This window comes from Lonchura striata, chromosome 37, assembly GCF_050655825.1.
Source record: "Lonchura striata isolate lonStrDom1 chromosome 37, ASM5065582v1, whole genome shotgun sequence".
NCBI lineage: Eukaryota > Metazoa > Chordata > Aves > Passeriformes > Estrildidae > Lonchura > Lonchura striata.
Window position 1 is genome coordinate 14,627,409 of NC_140739.1, and position 13,109 is coordinate 14,640,517.

Genomic DNA, 13,109 nt, shown 5'->3' on the forward strand with positions numbered 1-13,109 from the left:
ACCCCAAAATCACCCCCAAATACCCCCAAATACCAAAAAAATACCCCAAAACCACCCCCAAATACCCCAAAATACCGCCAAACACCCCAAAATACAAAAAAATACCCCAAACCCACCCCCAAATACCCCAAAATACCCCCAAACACCCCAAAATACCCCAAATACCCCAAAACACCCCAAAACATGCCAAAATACCCCAAAACCACCCCAAAACCAGCCCAAAAATACCCCAAAACCAGCCCAAAAATACCCCCAAATACCCCAAAAACAGCCAAAAAACCACACCACAAACAGCCCAAAACCACACCAAAAACAGCCCCAAAACACCCCAATATACCCCAAAATAGCCCCAAAACACCCAAAAAACCCCAAAATGTGTCAAAAACACCCCAAAATACCCAAAAATACCCCCAAAACACCACAGAAACACCCAAAATACCCCAAACCCACCTGGGGAACCCCAAAACCACCCCGAGGTTCCCTCACTGGATTTTGGGGTTACCTCCCATGGTTCTGGGTTCCCCTCGTGGTTTTGGGGTCCCTTTCAGGATTTTGGGGTCCTTTTTTTGGGGTCCCTTTTGGGGTTTTGGGGTCCCCCCCAGGATTTGGGGTTTCTGCCCAGGTTTCCCCCAGGATTTTGGGATCCCCTCGTGGTTTTGGGGTTTCTCCTGGGATTTTGGGGTCCCTTTTGGGGTTTCGGGGTCCCTTTAGGGGTACTGGGGTCTTTTTTGGGGTCCCTCACCCGTAGAAGCTTCCCTGAACTCCTGGCTCAGAATCTTCCACAGGATTTTGGGGTTTCTGGCCACATTTCCCCCAGGATTTTGAGTTCCCCTCGGGATTTTGGGGTCCCCTCAAGATTTTGGGGTCCCCCCGGGATTTTGGGGTCCCTTTTGGGGTCCCTCACCCATAGAAGTGACCCCACACGAACTCCTGGCTCCCACCCTCTGCACATCAGGATCCCCCCAAGATTTTGGGGTTTCCCCCAGGATTTTGGGGTCTCCCCGGGATTTTGGGGTCCCCTCAAGATTTTGGGGTCCCTTTCGAGGTTTTGGGGTCCCTTTTGGGGTCCCTCACCCGTAGAAGTGACCCCATACAAACTCCTGGCTCCCACCCTCTGCACATCAGGATCCCCCCAAGATTTTGGGGTTTCTGCCCAAGTTTCCCTCAGGATTTTGGGGTCCCCCGGGATTTTGGGGTCCCCCAGGATTTTTGGGGTCCCTTTCGAGGTTTTGGGGTCCCTTTTGGGGTCCCTGACCCATAGAAGTCACCCCACACGAACTCCTGGCTCCCACCCTCTGCACATCAGGATCCCCCCAAGATTTTGGGGTCCCCCGGGATTTTGGGGTCCCCTCAAGATTTTGGGGTCCCCCCAGGATTTTGGGGTCCCTTTTGGGGTCCCTCACCCGTAGAAGTGGCCCCGCACGAACTCCTGCACACGGGCCTTGCTCTGGGCGTGCAGGTTCTGGAACTCGTGCATGGCCGAGAACTTGCGCACGTTCAGCCCGTTGGGGGTCACCAGGTCTGGGCGGGATTTTGGGGGGTCAGGGGGACCCCAAAATCCCCCCAAAAATGTCCCCCCAAATCCCCAAATCCGCCTCCCAAAATCCCTGGATCCTTCCCCAAATCCCACCCTGAAACCCCATAAGGAATTTTGGGGGTGAGGGGATTTTTGGAGGAGGTCTTTGGGGGTCCACCAGGATTTTGGGGATCACCAGGTGTGGGAGGTTGGGGAGAACCCAAAATGCCCCCAAAAATGTCCCCCCAAATCCTCAAATCCCCCCCAAATCCCCCAAATCCTCCCCGTGGCAGTGACAGGGCTGGAATTTGGGGGATTTCGGGAGGGGATCAGGGGGATTTTGGGGTACTCAGGGGGATTTGGGGGATTTTGGGGTTTCCCAGGTGAATTTGGGGATTTTGGGGTGCCCCAGGTGAGTCGGGGTCACACCTGGCTTGTGCTTGAGCAGGAGCTCGGCCTTGGCAGTGCCAGGGGTGGGATTTGGGGGATTTTGGGGTATTTTGGGAATATTGGGGAGGGAATTTGGGGATTTTGCAGATTTTGGAGATTTTGGGGTGCCCCAGGTGAGTCGGGGTCGCACCTGGCTCACACCTGAGCAGGTGCTCGGCCATGGCAGTGCCAGGGCTGGGATTTGGGGGATTTTGGGAGGGAATTTGGGAAGGGATTTGGGGGATTTGGAGATTTTGGGGTTCCCCAGGTGAATTTGGGGATTTTGGGGCTCCCCAGGTGAATTTGGGGTCACACCTGGCTTGCGCTTGAGCAGGAGCTTGGCCTTGGCAGTGCCAGGGCTGGGATTTGGGGGATTTTGGGAGGGGATTTGAGGGATTTGAGGGATTTTGGGGTTCCCCAGGTGAATTTGGGGTCACACCTGGCTCACACCTGAGCAGGTGCTCGGCCATGGCAGTGTCAGGGCTGGGATTTGGGGGATTTTGAGAAGGGATTTAGGAATACTGGGAAGGGGATTTGGGGGATTTTGGGAATATTGGGAAGGAATTTGGGGATTTTGGGGTTCCCCAGGTGAGCCGGGGTCACACCTGGCTTGCGCTTGAGCAGGTGCTCGGCCTTGGCAGTGCCAGGGCTGGGATTTGGGGAATTTGGGAAAGGGATTTGGGGGATTTGGGGGTTTTGGGAATATTGGGAAGGGATTTTGGGGATTTTGGGGTTCCCCAGGTGAGTCAGGGTCACACCTGGCTTGCGCTTGAGCAGGTGCTCGGCCTCGGCGGCGGTGACGTGGGACACGGTGGTCAGCACGTGGGCGCAGTGCGCGGCCGCGCGCTCCAGGCAGTACCGGTGGTAGATCTGCCGCTCCCCGGCCTCCTTGTCCACGTCAAACTGCGGGCAGGACACACCTGGGCACACCTGGGCACACCTGGGCACACCTGGGCACACCTGGAACCCCCCCCAGCCCTGATCTGCCGCTCCCCGGCCTCCTTGTCCACGTCAAACTGGGGACAGGGCACACCTGGGCACACCTGGGCACACCTGAGCTCACCTGGGCACAGCTGGGCACACCTGGAACCCCCCCCAGCCCTGATCTGCCGCTCCCCGGCCTCCTTGTCCACGTCAAACTGGGGACAGGGCACACCTGGGCACACCTGGGCTCACCTGGGCACACCTGGAACCCTCCCAGCCCTGATCTGCCACTCCCCGGCCTCCTTGTCCACGTCAAACTGGGGACAGGGCACACCTGGGCACACCTGGGCACACCTGGGCACACCTGGGCACACCTGGGGGTCACCTGGGCACACCTGGGCACACCTGGGCACAGCTGAGCTCACCTGGGCAGACCTGGAACCCTCCCAGCCCTGACCTGCTGCTCACCTGGGCACACACCTGGGCACAGCTGAGCTCACCTGGGCACACCCAGAACCCCACGGAGAGCCCTGACTCCAGGCGTGTCCCCAGGTGTGTCCCCAGGTGTGACCCCAGGTGTGTCCCAGGTGTGTCCCCAGGTGTCCCGTGGTACTCACGCTGTGCAGGTTGTTGTAGAAGTCCACGCTCCCGGCGCACAGGCACCGACCCCCATGTCCCCAGGTGTGTCCCCAGGTGTGTCCCAGGTGTGTCCCAGGTATGTCCCAGGTGTGTCCCACCCCTCAGGTGTGTCCCAGGTGACTCACGCTGTGCAGGTTGTTGTAGAAGTCCACGCTCCCGGCGCACAGGCACCGACCCCCATGTCCCAGGTGTGTCCCCAGGTGTGTCCCCACATCCCCAGGTGTGTCCCACCCCTCAGGTGTGTCCCAGGTGTGTCCCCAGGTGTCCCGTGGCACTCACGCTCTGCAGGTTGTTGTAGAAGTCCACGCTCCCGGCGCACAGGTAGCGGCCCCCATGTCCCCAGGTGTGTCCCCAGGTGTGTCCCAGGTGTGTCCCACCCCTCAGGTGTGTCCCCAGGTGTCCCAGGTGTGTCCCCAGGTGTGTCCCACCCCTCAGGTGTGTCCCAGGTGACTCACGCTGTGCAGGTTGTTGTAGAAGTCCACGCTCCCGGCGCACAGGTACCGACCCCCATGTCCCCAGGTGTGTCCCAGGTGTGTCCCCAGGTGTGTCCCCAGGTGTGTCCCACCCCTCAGGTGTGTCCCCAGGTGTGTCCCCAGGTGTGTCCCAGGTGTGTCCCCAGGTGTCCCAGGTGACTCACGCTGTGCAGGTTGTTGTAGAAGTCCACGCTCCCGGCGCACAGGTACCAACCCCCATGTCCCCAGGTGTGTCCCCAGGTGTGTCCCCATGTCCCCAGGTGTGTCCCAGGTGTGTCCCCAGGTGTGTCCCACCCCTCAGGTGTGTCCCCAGGTGTGTCCCAGGTGTGTCCCCAGGTGTGTCCCACCCCTCAGGTGTGTCCCCAGGTGTGTCCCCAGGTGTGTCCCAGGTGTGTCCCCAGGTGTGTCCCAGGTGTGTCCCACCCCTCAGGTGTGTCCCCAGGTGTGTCCCCAGGTGTGTCCCAGGTGTGTCCCCAGGTGTGTCCCAGGTGTGTCCCACCCCTCAGGTGTGTCCCCAGGTGTCCCAGGTGTGTCCCACCCCTCAGGTGTGTCCCCAGGTGTCCCCGGTGACTCACGCTGTGCAGGTTGTTGTAGAAGTCCACGCTCCCGGCGCACAGGTAGCGGCCCAGCAGCGTGGCGTGCGTGGTGAAGATGGTGGCCACGGGCAGGCGCCGGGCGCGGCTCAGCACCAGCCCCAGCCCCGCCAGCCACTCGTGGAAGTGGCCCACGATGAACGGCCGCTCCTCGCTCTGCGCCGCAAACTGTCCCCAGGTGGCACCAGGTGTCACCAGGTGGCACCAGGTGGCACCTGAGCCCGGCACACCGCGCCCCAGGTGTCCCCGCCACACCTGGTGCCACCACAGCCCAGCCGGGGACCCCACCACTGTCACCGTCGTGTCATTGTCGCTGTACCAAACCTCCCCAAAACCAACCCAAACCTCCCCAAAACTCACTGAGGAACCACAAAACCAGCTCAAATCTCCCCAAAACTCCCTGAGGAACCCCAAAAATCTCTGAGGAACCCCAAAAAAAACTCTGAGGAACCCTAAAATCCCCTGATGGACCCAAAAACCCCCTGAGGAACCCCCCAGAACTCCCTGAGGAACCCCAAAACCCCCTGAAGAACCCCAAAAACCTCAGGGACAACCCAAAACCCCCTGATGGACCCCAAAAATCCCCTGATGGACCCCAAAATCCCCTGATGGACCCCAAAATCCCCTGAGGAACCCCCCAGAACTCCCTGAGGAACCCCAAAACCCCCTGAAGAACCCCAAAAACCTCTGAGGAACCCCAAAACCACCTCAAGGAACCCCAAAATCCCCTGATGGACCCCAAAATCCCCTGAGGAACCCCCCAGAACTCTCTAAGGAACCCCAAAACCCCCTGAAGAAACCCAAAACCACCTCAAGGAACCCCAAAATCCCCTGATGGACCCCAAAACGCCCTGAGGAATGCCAAAAACCTCTGAGGAACCACAAATCCCCCTGATGGACTCCAAAATCCACGTCTCCCAAGAACCAGACCAGAAGGAAGTCAAAGAGAATGAAGTCTTTGCGTCGCAGTTGTACCAGGGCAGCCCAAAACCACCTGAAACCCCCTCAGGGACACCCCAAAACCTCTGAGGAACCCCAAAAGCCCCTGATGGAACCCCAGGCCCACCTCTCCGAGGAACCAGGCGACGAGGAAGCCGAAGAGGACGGCGTCGTTGGCCTCGCGGTCGTACCAGGGCACCCCAAACCACCCCCAAACCACCTCAAATCTCCCCAAAACCCCCTGAAGAACCCCAAAAACCTCTGAGGAACCCCAAAACCCCCTGATGGACCCCAAAATCCACGTCTCCCAAGAACCAGACCAGAAGGAAGTCGAAGAGGACGGCGTCGTTGGCCTCGCGGTCGTACCAGGGCACCCCAAACCTCCTCCAAACCACCTCAAATCTCCCCAAAACCACCTCAAATCTCCCCAAAACCCCCTGAAGAACCCCAAAAACCTCAGAGGAACCCCAAAACTCCCTGAGGAACCCCAAAACCCCTTGATGGAACCCCAAAACCCCTTGATGGAACCCCAAAATCCACGTCTCCCAAGAACCAGACCAGAAGGAAGTCAAAGAGAACCAAGTCTTTGTGTCGCAGTCGTACCAGGGCACCCCAAACCTCCCCCAAACCACCTCAAACCACCCCAAAACCACCTCAAATCTCCCCAAAACCACCTCAAATCTCCCCAAAACCCCCTGAAGAACCCCAAAACCCCCTGAGGAACCCCAAAAACCTCTGAGGAACCCCAAAACCCCCTGATGGACCCCAAAATCCATGTCTCCCAAGAACCAGACCAGAAGGAAGTCAAAGAGAACCAAGTCTTTGCGTCGCAGTCGTACCAGGGCAGCCCAAAACCACCTGAAACCCCCTCAGGGACACCCCAAAACCTCTGAGGAACCCCAAAAGCCCCTGATGGAACCCCAGGCCCACCTCTCCGAGGAACCAGGCGACGAGGAAGCCGAAGAGGACGGCGTCGTTGGCCTCGCGGTCGTACCAGGGCACCCCAAACCACCCCCAAACCACCTCAAATCTCCCCAAAACCCCCTGAAGAACCCCAAAAACCTCTGAGGAACCCCAAAACCCCCTGATGGACCCCAAAATCCACGTCTCCCAAGAACCAGACCAGAAGGAAGTCGAAGAGGACGGCGTCGTTGGCCTCGCGGTCGTACCAGGGCACCCCAAACCTCCTCCAAACCACCTCAAATCTCCCCAAAACCACCTCAAATCTCCCCAAAACCCCCTGAAGAACCCCAAAAACCTCAGAGGAACCCCAAAACTCCCTGAGGAACCCCAAAACCCCTTGATGGAACCCCAAAACCCCTTGATGGAACCCCAAAATCCACGTCTCCCAAGAACCAGACCAGAAGGAAGTCAAAGAGAACCAAGTCTTTGCGTCGCAGTCGTACCAGGGCACCCCAAAACCACCTGAAACCCCCTCAGGGACACCCCAAAACCTCTGAGGAACCCCAAAAGCCCCTGATGGAACCCCAGGCCCACCTCTCCGAGGAACCAGGCGACGAGGAAGCCGAAGAGGACGGCGTCGTTGGCCTCGCGGTCGTACCAGGGCACCCCAAACCTCCTCCAAACCATCTCAAATCTCCCCAAAACCACCTCAAATCTCCCTAAAACCCCCTGAAGAACCCCAAAACCCCCTGAGGAACCCCAAAAACCTCTGAGGAACCACAAAACCCCCTGATGGACCCCAAAATCCACATCTCCCAAGAACCAGACCAGAAGGAAGTCGAAGAGGACGGCGTCATTGGCCTCGTGGTCGTACCAGGGCACCCCAAAACCACCTGAAACCCCCTCAGGGACACCCCAAAACCCCTGAGGAACCCCAAAAGCCCCTGATGGAACCCCAGGCCCACCTCTCCGAGGAACCAGGCGACGAGGAAGCCAAAGAGGACGGTGTCGTTGGCCTCGCGGTCGTACCAGGGCACCCCAAACCTCCCTCAAACCTCCCCAAACCTCCCCCAAACCTCCCCAAAACCACCTCAAATCTCCCCAAAACCCCCTGAAGAACCCCAAAAACCTCAGAGGAACCACAAAACTCCCTGAGGAACCCCAAAACCCCTTGATGGAACCCCAAAACCCCTTGATGGAACCCCAAAATCCACATCTCCCAAGAACCAGACCAGAAGGAAGTCGAAGAGGACGGCGTCATTGGCCTCGTGGTCGTACCAGGGCACCCCAAAACCACCTGAAACCCCCTCAGGGACACCCCAAAACCTCTGAGGAACCCCAAAAGCCCCTGATGGAACCCCAGGCCCACCTCTCCGAGGAACCAGGCGACGAGGAAGCCGAAGAGGACGGCGTCGTTGGCCTCGCGGTCGTACCAGGGCACGCCGATGGCGCAGCTCTCCCAGAGCTCGCCCTTCCAGCGCTCCAGGCTCCAGGCCGTGGCGCCCACGTCCAGCAGCACCACGGCCGGGCTGCCCTCGATCAGCCAGCGCCCAAAGTGCACCTGAACCCCAAAATTTGGGGGGTCCCGAAATTGTCACCGCCCCAAAATGTCCAATTTGGGGTCACCTCGGTTGGTTTGTGGCCCAAAATTGGGAAATCCCAAATCAAAGTTTACCCTAAATCCCTTCCCAGTGCTCTTCCTGATCAACCACTGCCAAAAATTCACCTGAACCCCCAAAATTTGGGGGGGTCCCGAAATTGTCACCGCCCCAAAATGTCCAATTTGGGGTCGCCTCGGTTGGTTTGTGACCCAAAATTGGGAAATCCTAAATCAAAGTTCATCCTAAATCCCCTCCAAGAGCTGTCCCTGATCAACCATTGCCAAAATTCACCTGAACCCCAAAATCTGGGGGGTCCCGAAATTGTCACCGCCCCAAAATGTCCAATTTGGGGTCACCTCAGTTGGTTTGTGGCCCAAAATTGGGAAATCCTAAATCAAAGTTCACCCTAAATCCCCTCCAAGAGCTGCCCTCGATCAGCCAGCGCCCAAAATTCACCTGAACCCCAAAATTTGGGGGTTCCAAAATTGTCACCGCCCCAAAAATGGAATAAATTCTCTCAAAAATGGGCTAAACTCCCCTAAAATGGCACAAATGACCCCAAAAATGGGATGAGTCACCCCAAAAATTGGATAAACGACCCCAAAAACATCATAAAGGACCCCCAAAAATGGAATGAATTGCCCTAAAAATGAAATAATTGACCCCAAAAATGGCATAAATGTCCCCAAGAATGAGGTAAATCACCCCGAATCTGCCCCAATGACCCCAAAAATGCCATAAATGACCCCAAAAATAGAATAAATTACGCTAAAAACAAAATAATCGACCCCAAAAATGCCACAATGCCAAAAATAGAATGAATTGCCCTAAAAATGAAATAATTGACCCCAAAACTGCAATAAATAACCCCAAAAAATTGCCAAAAATTACCCCAAAAATTGAATGATCGACCCCAGAATCGCCACAAATGACCCCAGAAATGCCACAAATGTCCCCAAAAATGAGATCAATCACCCCAAATTTGCCCCAGTGACCCCAAAAATGCCGTAAAGGACCCCAAAAATTGAATATTTGACCCCAAAATCGCCCCCAGGCGGGGCCGGAGCCCCCCTGGAGGGGCCCCTCCCCCCGCCCCTCCCCCACCCTGACCTTTGCCGAGGGGGGAGGGGCGGGGGGGCTAAAAATAAACCCCGCGTGCCGGGGGGGGAGGGGCGGGCCCGTGTCCCCAACCCCCCCCGGGGACACGCGGGGCCCTTGGGTGCCACCAAAGTGTCCCCAAAATCCCCCAAATCCCCCCAAAATCGTCAAAAATCCCCCCAAAATCCTCTAAAATCCTTCAAAACCACCCCAAAATCCTCAAAAAACACCCCCAAATCCCCCAAACCCTCTAAAACCACCCCAAATCCCCCCAAAATCCTCAAAAAACACCCCCAAATCCCCCAAACCCTCTAAAACCACCCCAAAATCCCCCAAAATCCCCAAAATCCTCAAAAACCGCCCCAAAATCCCCCAAATCCCCCCAAAATCCTCAAAAAACACCCCAAAATCCCCCAAACCCTCTAAAACCACCCCAAAATCCCCCAAATCCCCAAAAACCACCCCAAAATCCCCCAAATCCTCTAAATCCACCCCAAAATCCCCCAAAATTCCCCAAATCCTCAAAAACCGCCCCAAAATCCCCCCAAATCCTCCCAAAATCCCCTAAAATCCCCCCCAATCCTCAAAAACCACCCCAAAATCCCCCCAAATCCTCCAAAATCTGCCCCAAACCCCTAAAATCCCCCAAATCCTCTAAAACCACCCCAAAATCCCCCAAAATCCTCAAAAACCGCCCCAAAATCCCCCCGAATCCCCCCAAAATCCTCCAAAATCCCCTAAAATCCCCCAAAATCCCCCCAAAATTCTCAAAAACCACCCCCAAATCCCCCCAAATCCTCCAAAATCCCCCCAAATTCCTGAAATCCTCCCAAATCCCTCCAAAATCCTTCAAAACCACCCCAAAATCCCCCAAAATCCTCAAAAACCACACCAAAATCCACCCAAACTCCCCTCAAATCCTCCAAAATCCCCCAAAATCCCCGAAATCCCCCCAAATCCTCCAAAATCCCCCAAAATCCCTCCAAAATCCCCCCACATCCCCCCAAAATCCCCCAAATCCCCTAACCCACCAAAAAATCCCTCCAAAATCCCCCAAAACCACCCCAAAATCCCCCAAATCTGAGGGATCCCCCCCAAAATCCCCCAAATCTCTGGGATCCCCCCCAAAAATCCCCCCTATGGGAAAGCCTCCCCCACCCCGGGACCCCCAAAATTCCCCCAAAATTTGGGGGCTCCACTGGGGGAGGGTCCTTGGGTGTCCTCACCCCAAATCTGGGGCTGTCCCCAAGCCCTGGGACCCCCGACCCCATAAATCCCCCCACATAAATCCCCCCCATAATCCATAAATCCCCCCCGACCCCATAATTCATCCTGACCCCAAAACCCCTTCCCTGACCCAATAAATCCTTTCTGACCCCAAAACCCCTTCCCTGACCCCATAAATCCCCCCATAAATCCCCCCCGACCCCATAAATCCCCCCACATAAATCCCCCCCTGAATCCATAAATTCCCCCCCAACCCCATAATTCATCCTGACCCCAAAACCCCTTCCCCGACCCCATAAATCCCCCCCGACCCCATAAATCCCCCCCTGACCCCAAAACCCCTTCTGTGACCCCATAAATCCCCCCATAAATCCCCCCCGACCCCATAAATGCCCCCCATAATCCATAAATCCCCCCCTGAATCCATAAATGCCCCCCGACCCCAAAACCCCTTCCCCAACCCCGAAACTCATTCCCTGACCCCAAAACCCCTTCCCCGACCCCATAAATCCCCCCTGACCCCATAAATCTCCCCCTGACCCCAAAACCCCTTCTGTGACCCCATAACTCATTCCTCAACCCCATAATTCCTCCACGACCCCAAAACCCCTTCCCTGACCCTATAAATCCCCCCATAAATAACCCCCTGACCCCATAAATCCATCCTGACCCCAAAATGCCTTCCCCGACCCCAAAACCCCTTCCCTGACCCCATAAACCCATCCTGACCCCAAAACCCCTTCTGTGACCCCATAACTCCTTCACCGACCCCATAACTCGCTCCCTGACCCCAAAACACATTCCTTGACCCCATAACTCATTCCCCGACCCCATAAATCCCCCCCGGGTGTGCCCAGGTGTGCCCAGGTGTGCCCAGGTGTGCCCCAGGTGTGCCAGGTGTGCCCACCTTGCAGCCCTGGGTGTTCATGGTGCTCTGGGTGCCTTCCAATCCTTGGGACCCTCCAGTCCCCCAACCCCAAAACTCATTTCCTGACCCCATAACTCCTTCCCCAACCCCATAACTCCCCCCAGGTGTGCCCAGGTGTGCCCAGCTGTGCCAGGCGTGCCCACCTTGCAGCCCTGGGCGTTCATGGCATTGTGGGCACCCTCCAACCCTTGGGACCCCCAACCCCACAACTCCATCCTGACCCCATAACTCCTTCCCCGACCCCATAACTCCCCCCCAAGGTGCCCCCAGGTGCCCCCCAGGTGTGCCCAGGTGCCCCCAGGTGTGCCAGGCGTGCCCACCTTGCAGCCCTGGGTGTTCATGGTGCTCTGGGTGCCTTCCAATCCTTGGGACCCTCCAGTCCCCCAACCCCAAAACTCATTTCCCGACCCCATAACTCCTTCCCTGACCCCATAACTCCCCCCCAGGTGTGCCCAGGTGTGCCCAGGTGTGCCAGGCGTGCCCACCTTGCAGCCCTGGGCGTTCATGGCGGCCAGGGTGCGGCGCAGGGCGGGCTGGGGCGGCTCCAGCAGCTCCACCTGGGTGCGCACGGCGCTCTCCACGTAGGGCCCCACCAGCACGTAGCTCTCGCCCCACTCGTCGGCCGTCACGCGCGCCTTGGTCTGCAGCACCGTGTAGATCCCCCCCACTGCATTTGGGGGGATAAGGGGGTCAGGGGTACCCCGAATCCATCCCAAATCTGCCCCAAATCCACCCCGAATCCATCCCAAATCCATCCAAAATCCAACCTGAATCCATCCCAAATCCACCCCAAATACCTGAGATCAACCCAGACACCTGGGACACCCCAAATCCCAACCCTGACACACCTGGGATCTCACAGGGCAGCACCGTGTAGATCCCCCCACTGCATTTGGGGGGATAAGGGGGTCAGGGGTACCCTGAATCCATCCCAAATCTGCCCCAAATCCACCCCAAATCCATCCCAAATCCATCCCAAATCCAACCTGAATCCATCCCAAATCCACCCCAAATACCTGAGATCAACCCAGACACATGGGACACATCCCAACCCTGACACACCTGGGATCTCACAGGGCAGCACCGTGTAGATCCCCCCACTGCATTTGGGGGGATAAGGGGGTCAGGGGCACCCCAAATCCATCCCAAATCTGCCCCAAATCCACCCCAAATCCATCCCAAATCCATCCCAAATCCAACCTGAATCCATCCCAAATCCACCCCAAATACCTGAGATCAACCCAGACACATGGGACACATCCCAACCCTGACACACCTGGGATCTCACAGGGCAGCACCGTGTAGATCCCCCCACTGCATTTGGGGGGATAAGGGGGTCAGGGACACCCCAAATCCATCCCAAATCTGCCCCAAATCCATCCAAAATCCATCCAAAATCCATCCCAAATCCCTGAGCACCATCACAAATACCTGGAACCCCCAAATCTCAACCCTGACACACCTGGGATCTCACAGGGCAGCACCGTGTAGATCCCCCCCACTGCATTTGGGGGGATAACGGGGTCAGGGGCACCCCAAATCCATCCCAAATCTGCCCCAAATCCATCCCAAATCCATCCAAAATCCATCCAAAATCCACCCCGAATCCATCCAAAATCCACCCCAAATCCATCCCGAATTCACCCAAAATTCATCCCAAATTCACCCCAACTTCATCCCAAATCCACCCCAAATCCATCCTAAATCCACCCCAAATTCATCCCAATTTCACCCCAAATCATCCCAAATCCACCCAAATTTCACCCCAAATCCACCCCAAATCCATCCCGAATCCACCCCAAATCCACCCCAATTTCACCCCAAATTCACCCAAATTTC

The 13,109-nt window shown here is 56.9% G+C and overlaps 1 protein-coding gene across 3 annotated transcripts in view; it reads right to left on the minus strand.

Annotated features, from left to right (window-relative positions):
* The window catches only part of GYS1 (glycogen synthase 1), a 31,736-nt gene that overhangs the window by 13,059 nt on the left and 5,568 nt on the right, over nt 1–13,109 (minus strand). For 2 of the 3 annotated variants that reach the window (XM_085565818.1, XM_077789863.2), the window contains exons 3-7: nt 11,756–11,937; nt 7,786–7,977; nt 4,557–4,742; nt 2,704–2,848; nt 1,404–1,521 (exon numbers count right to left, since the gene is read on the minus strand). In XM_085565818.1, coding sequence (XP_085421944.1) covers nt 1,404–1,521; nt 2,704–2,848; nt 4,557–4,742; nt 7,786–7,977; nt 11,756–11,937 — 823 coding nt within the window. Of the gene's footprint in view, nt 1–1,403; nt 1,522–2,703; nt 2,849–4,556; nt 4,743–7,785; nt 7,978–11,413; nt 11,450–11,755; nt 11,938–13,109 lie in introns of those variants that run through there. The other variant, XM_085565819.1, reaches the window with a different exon arrangement.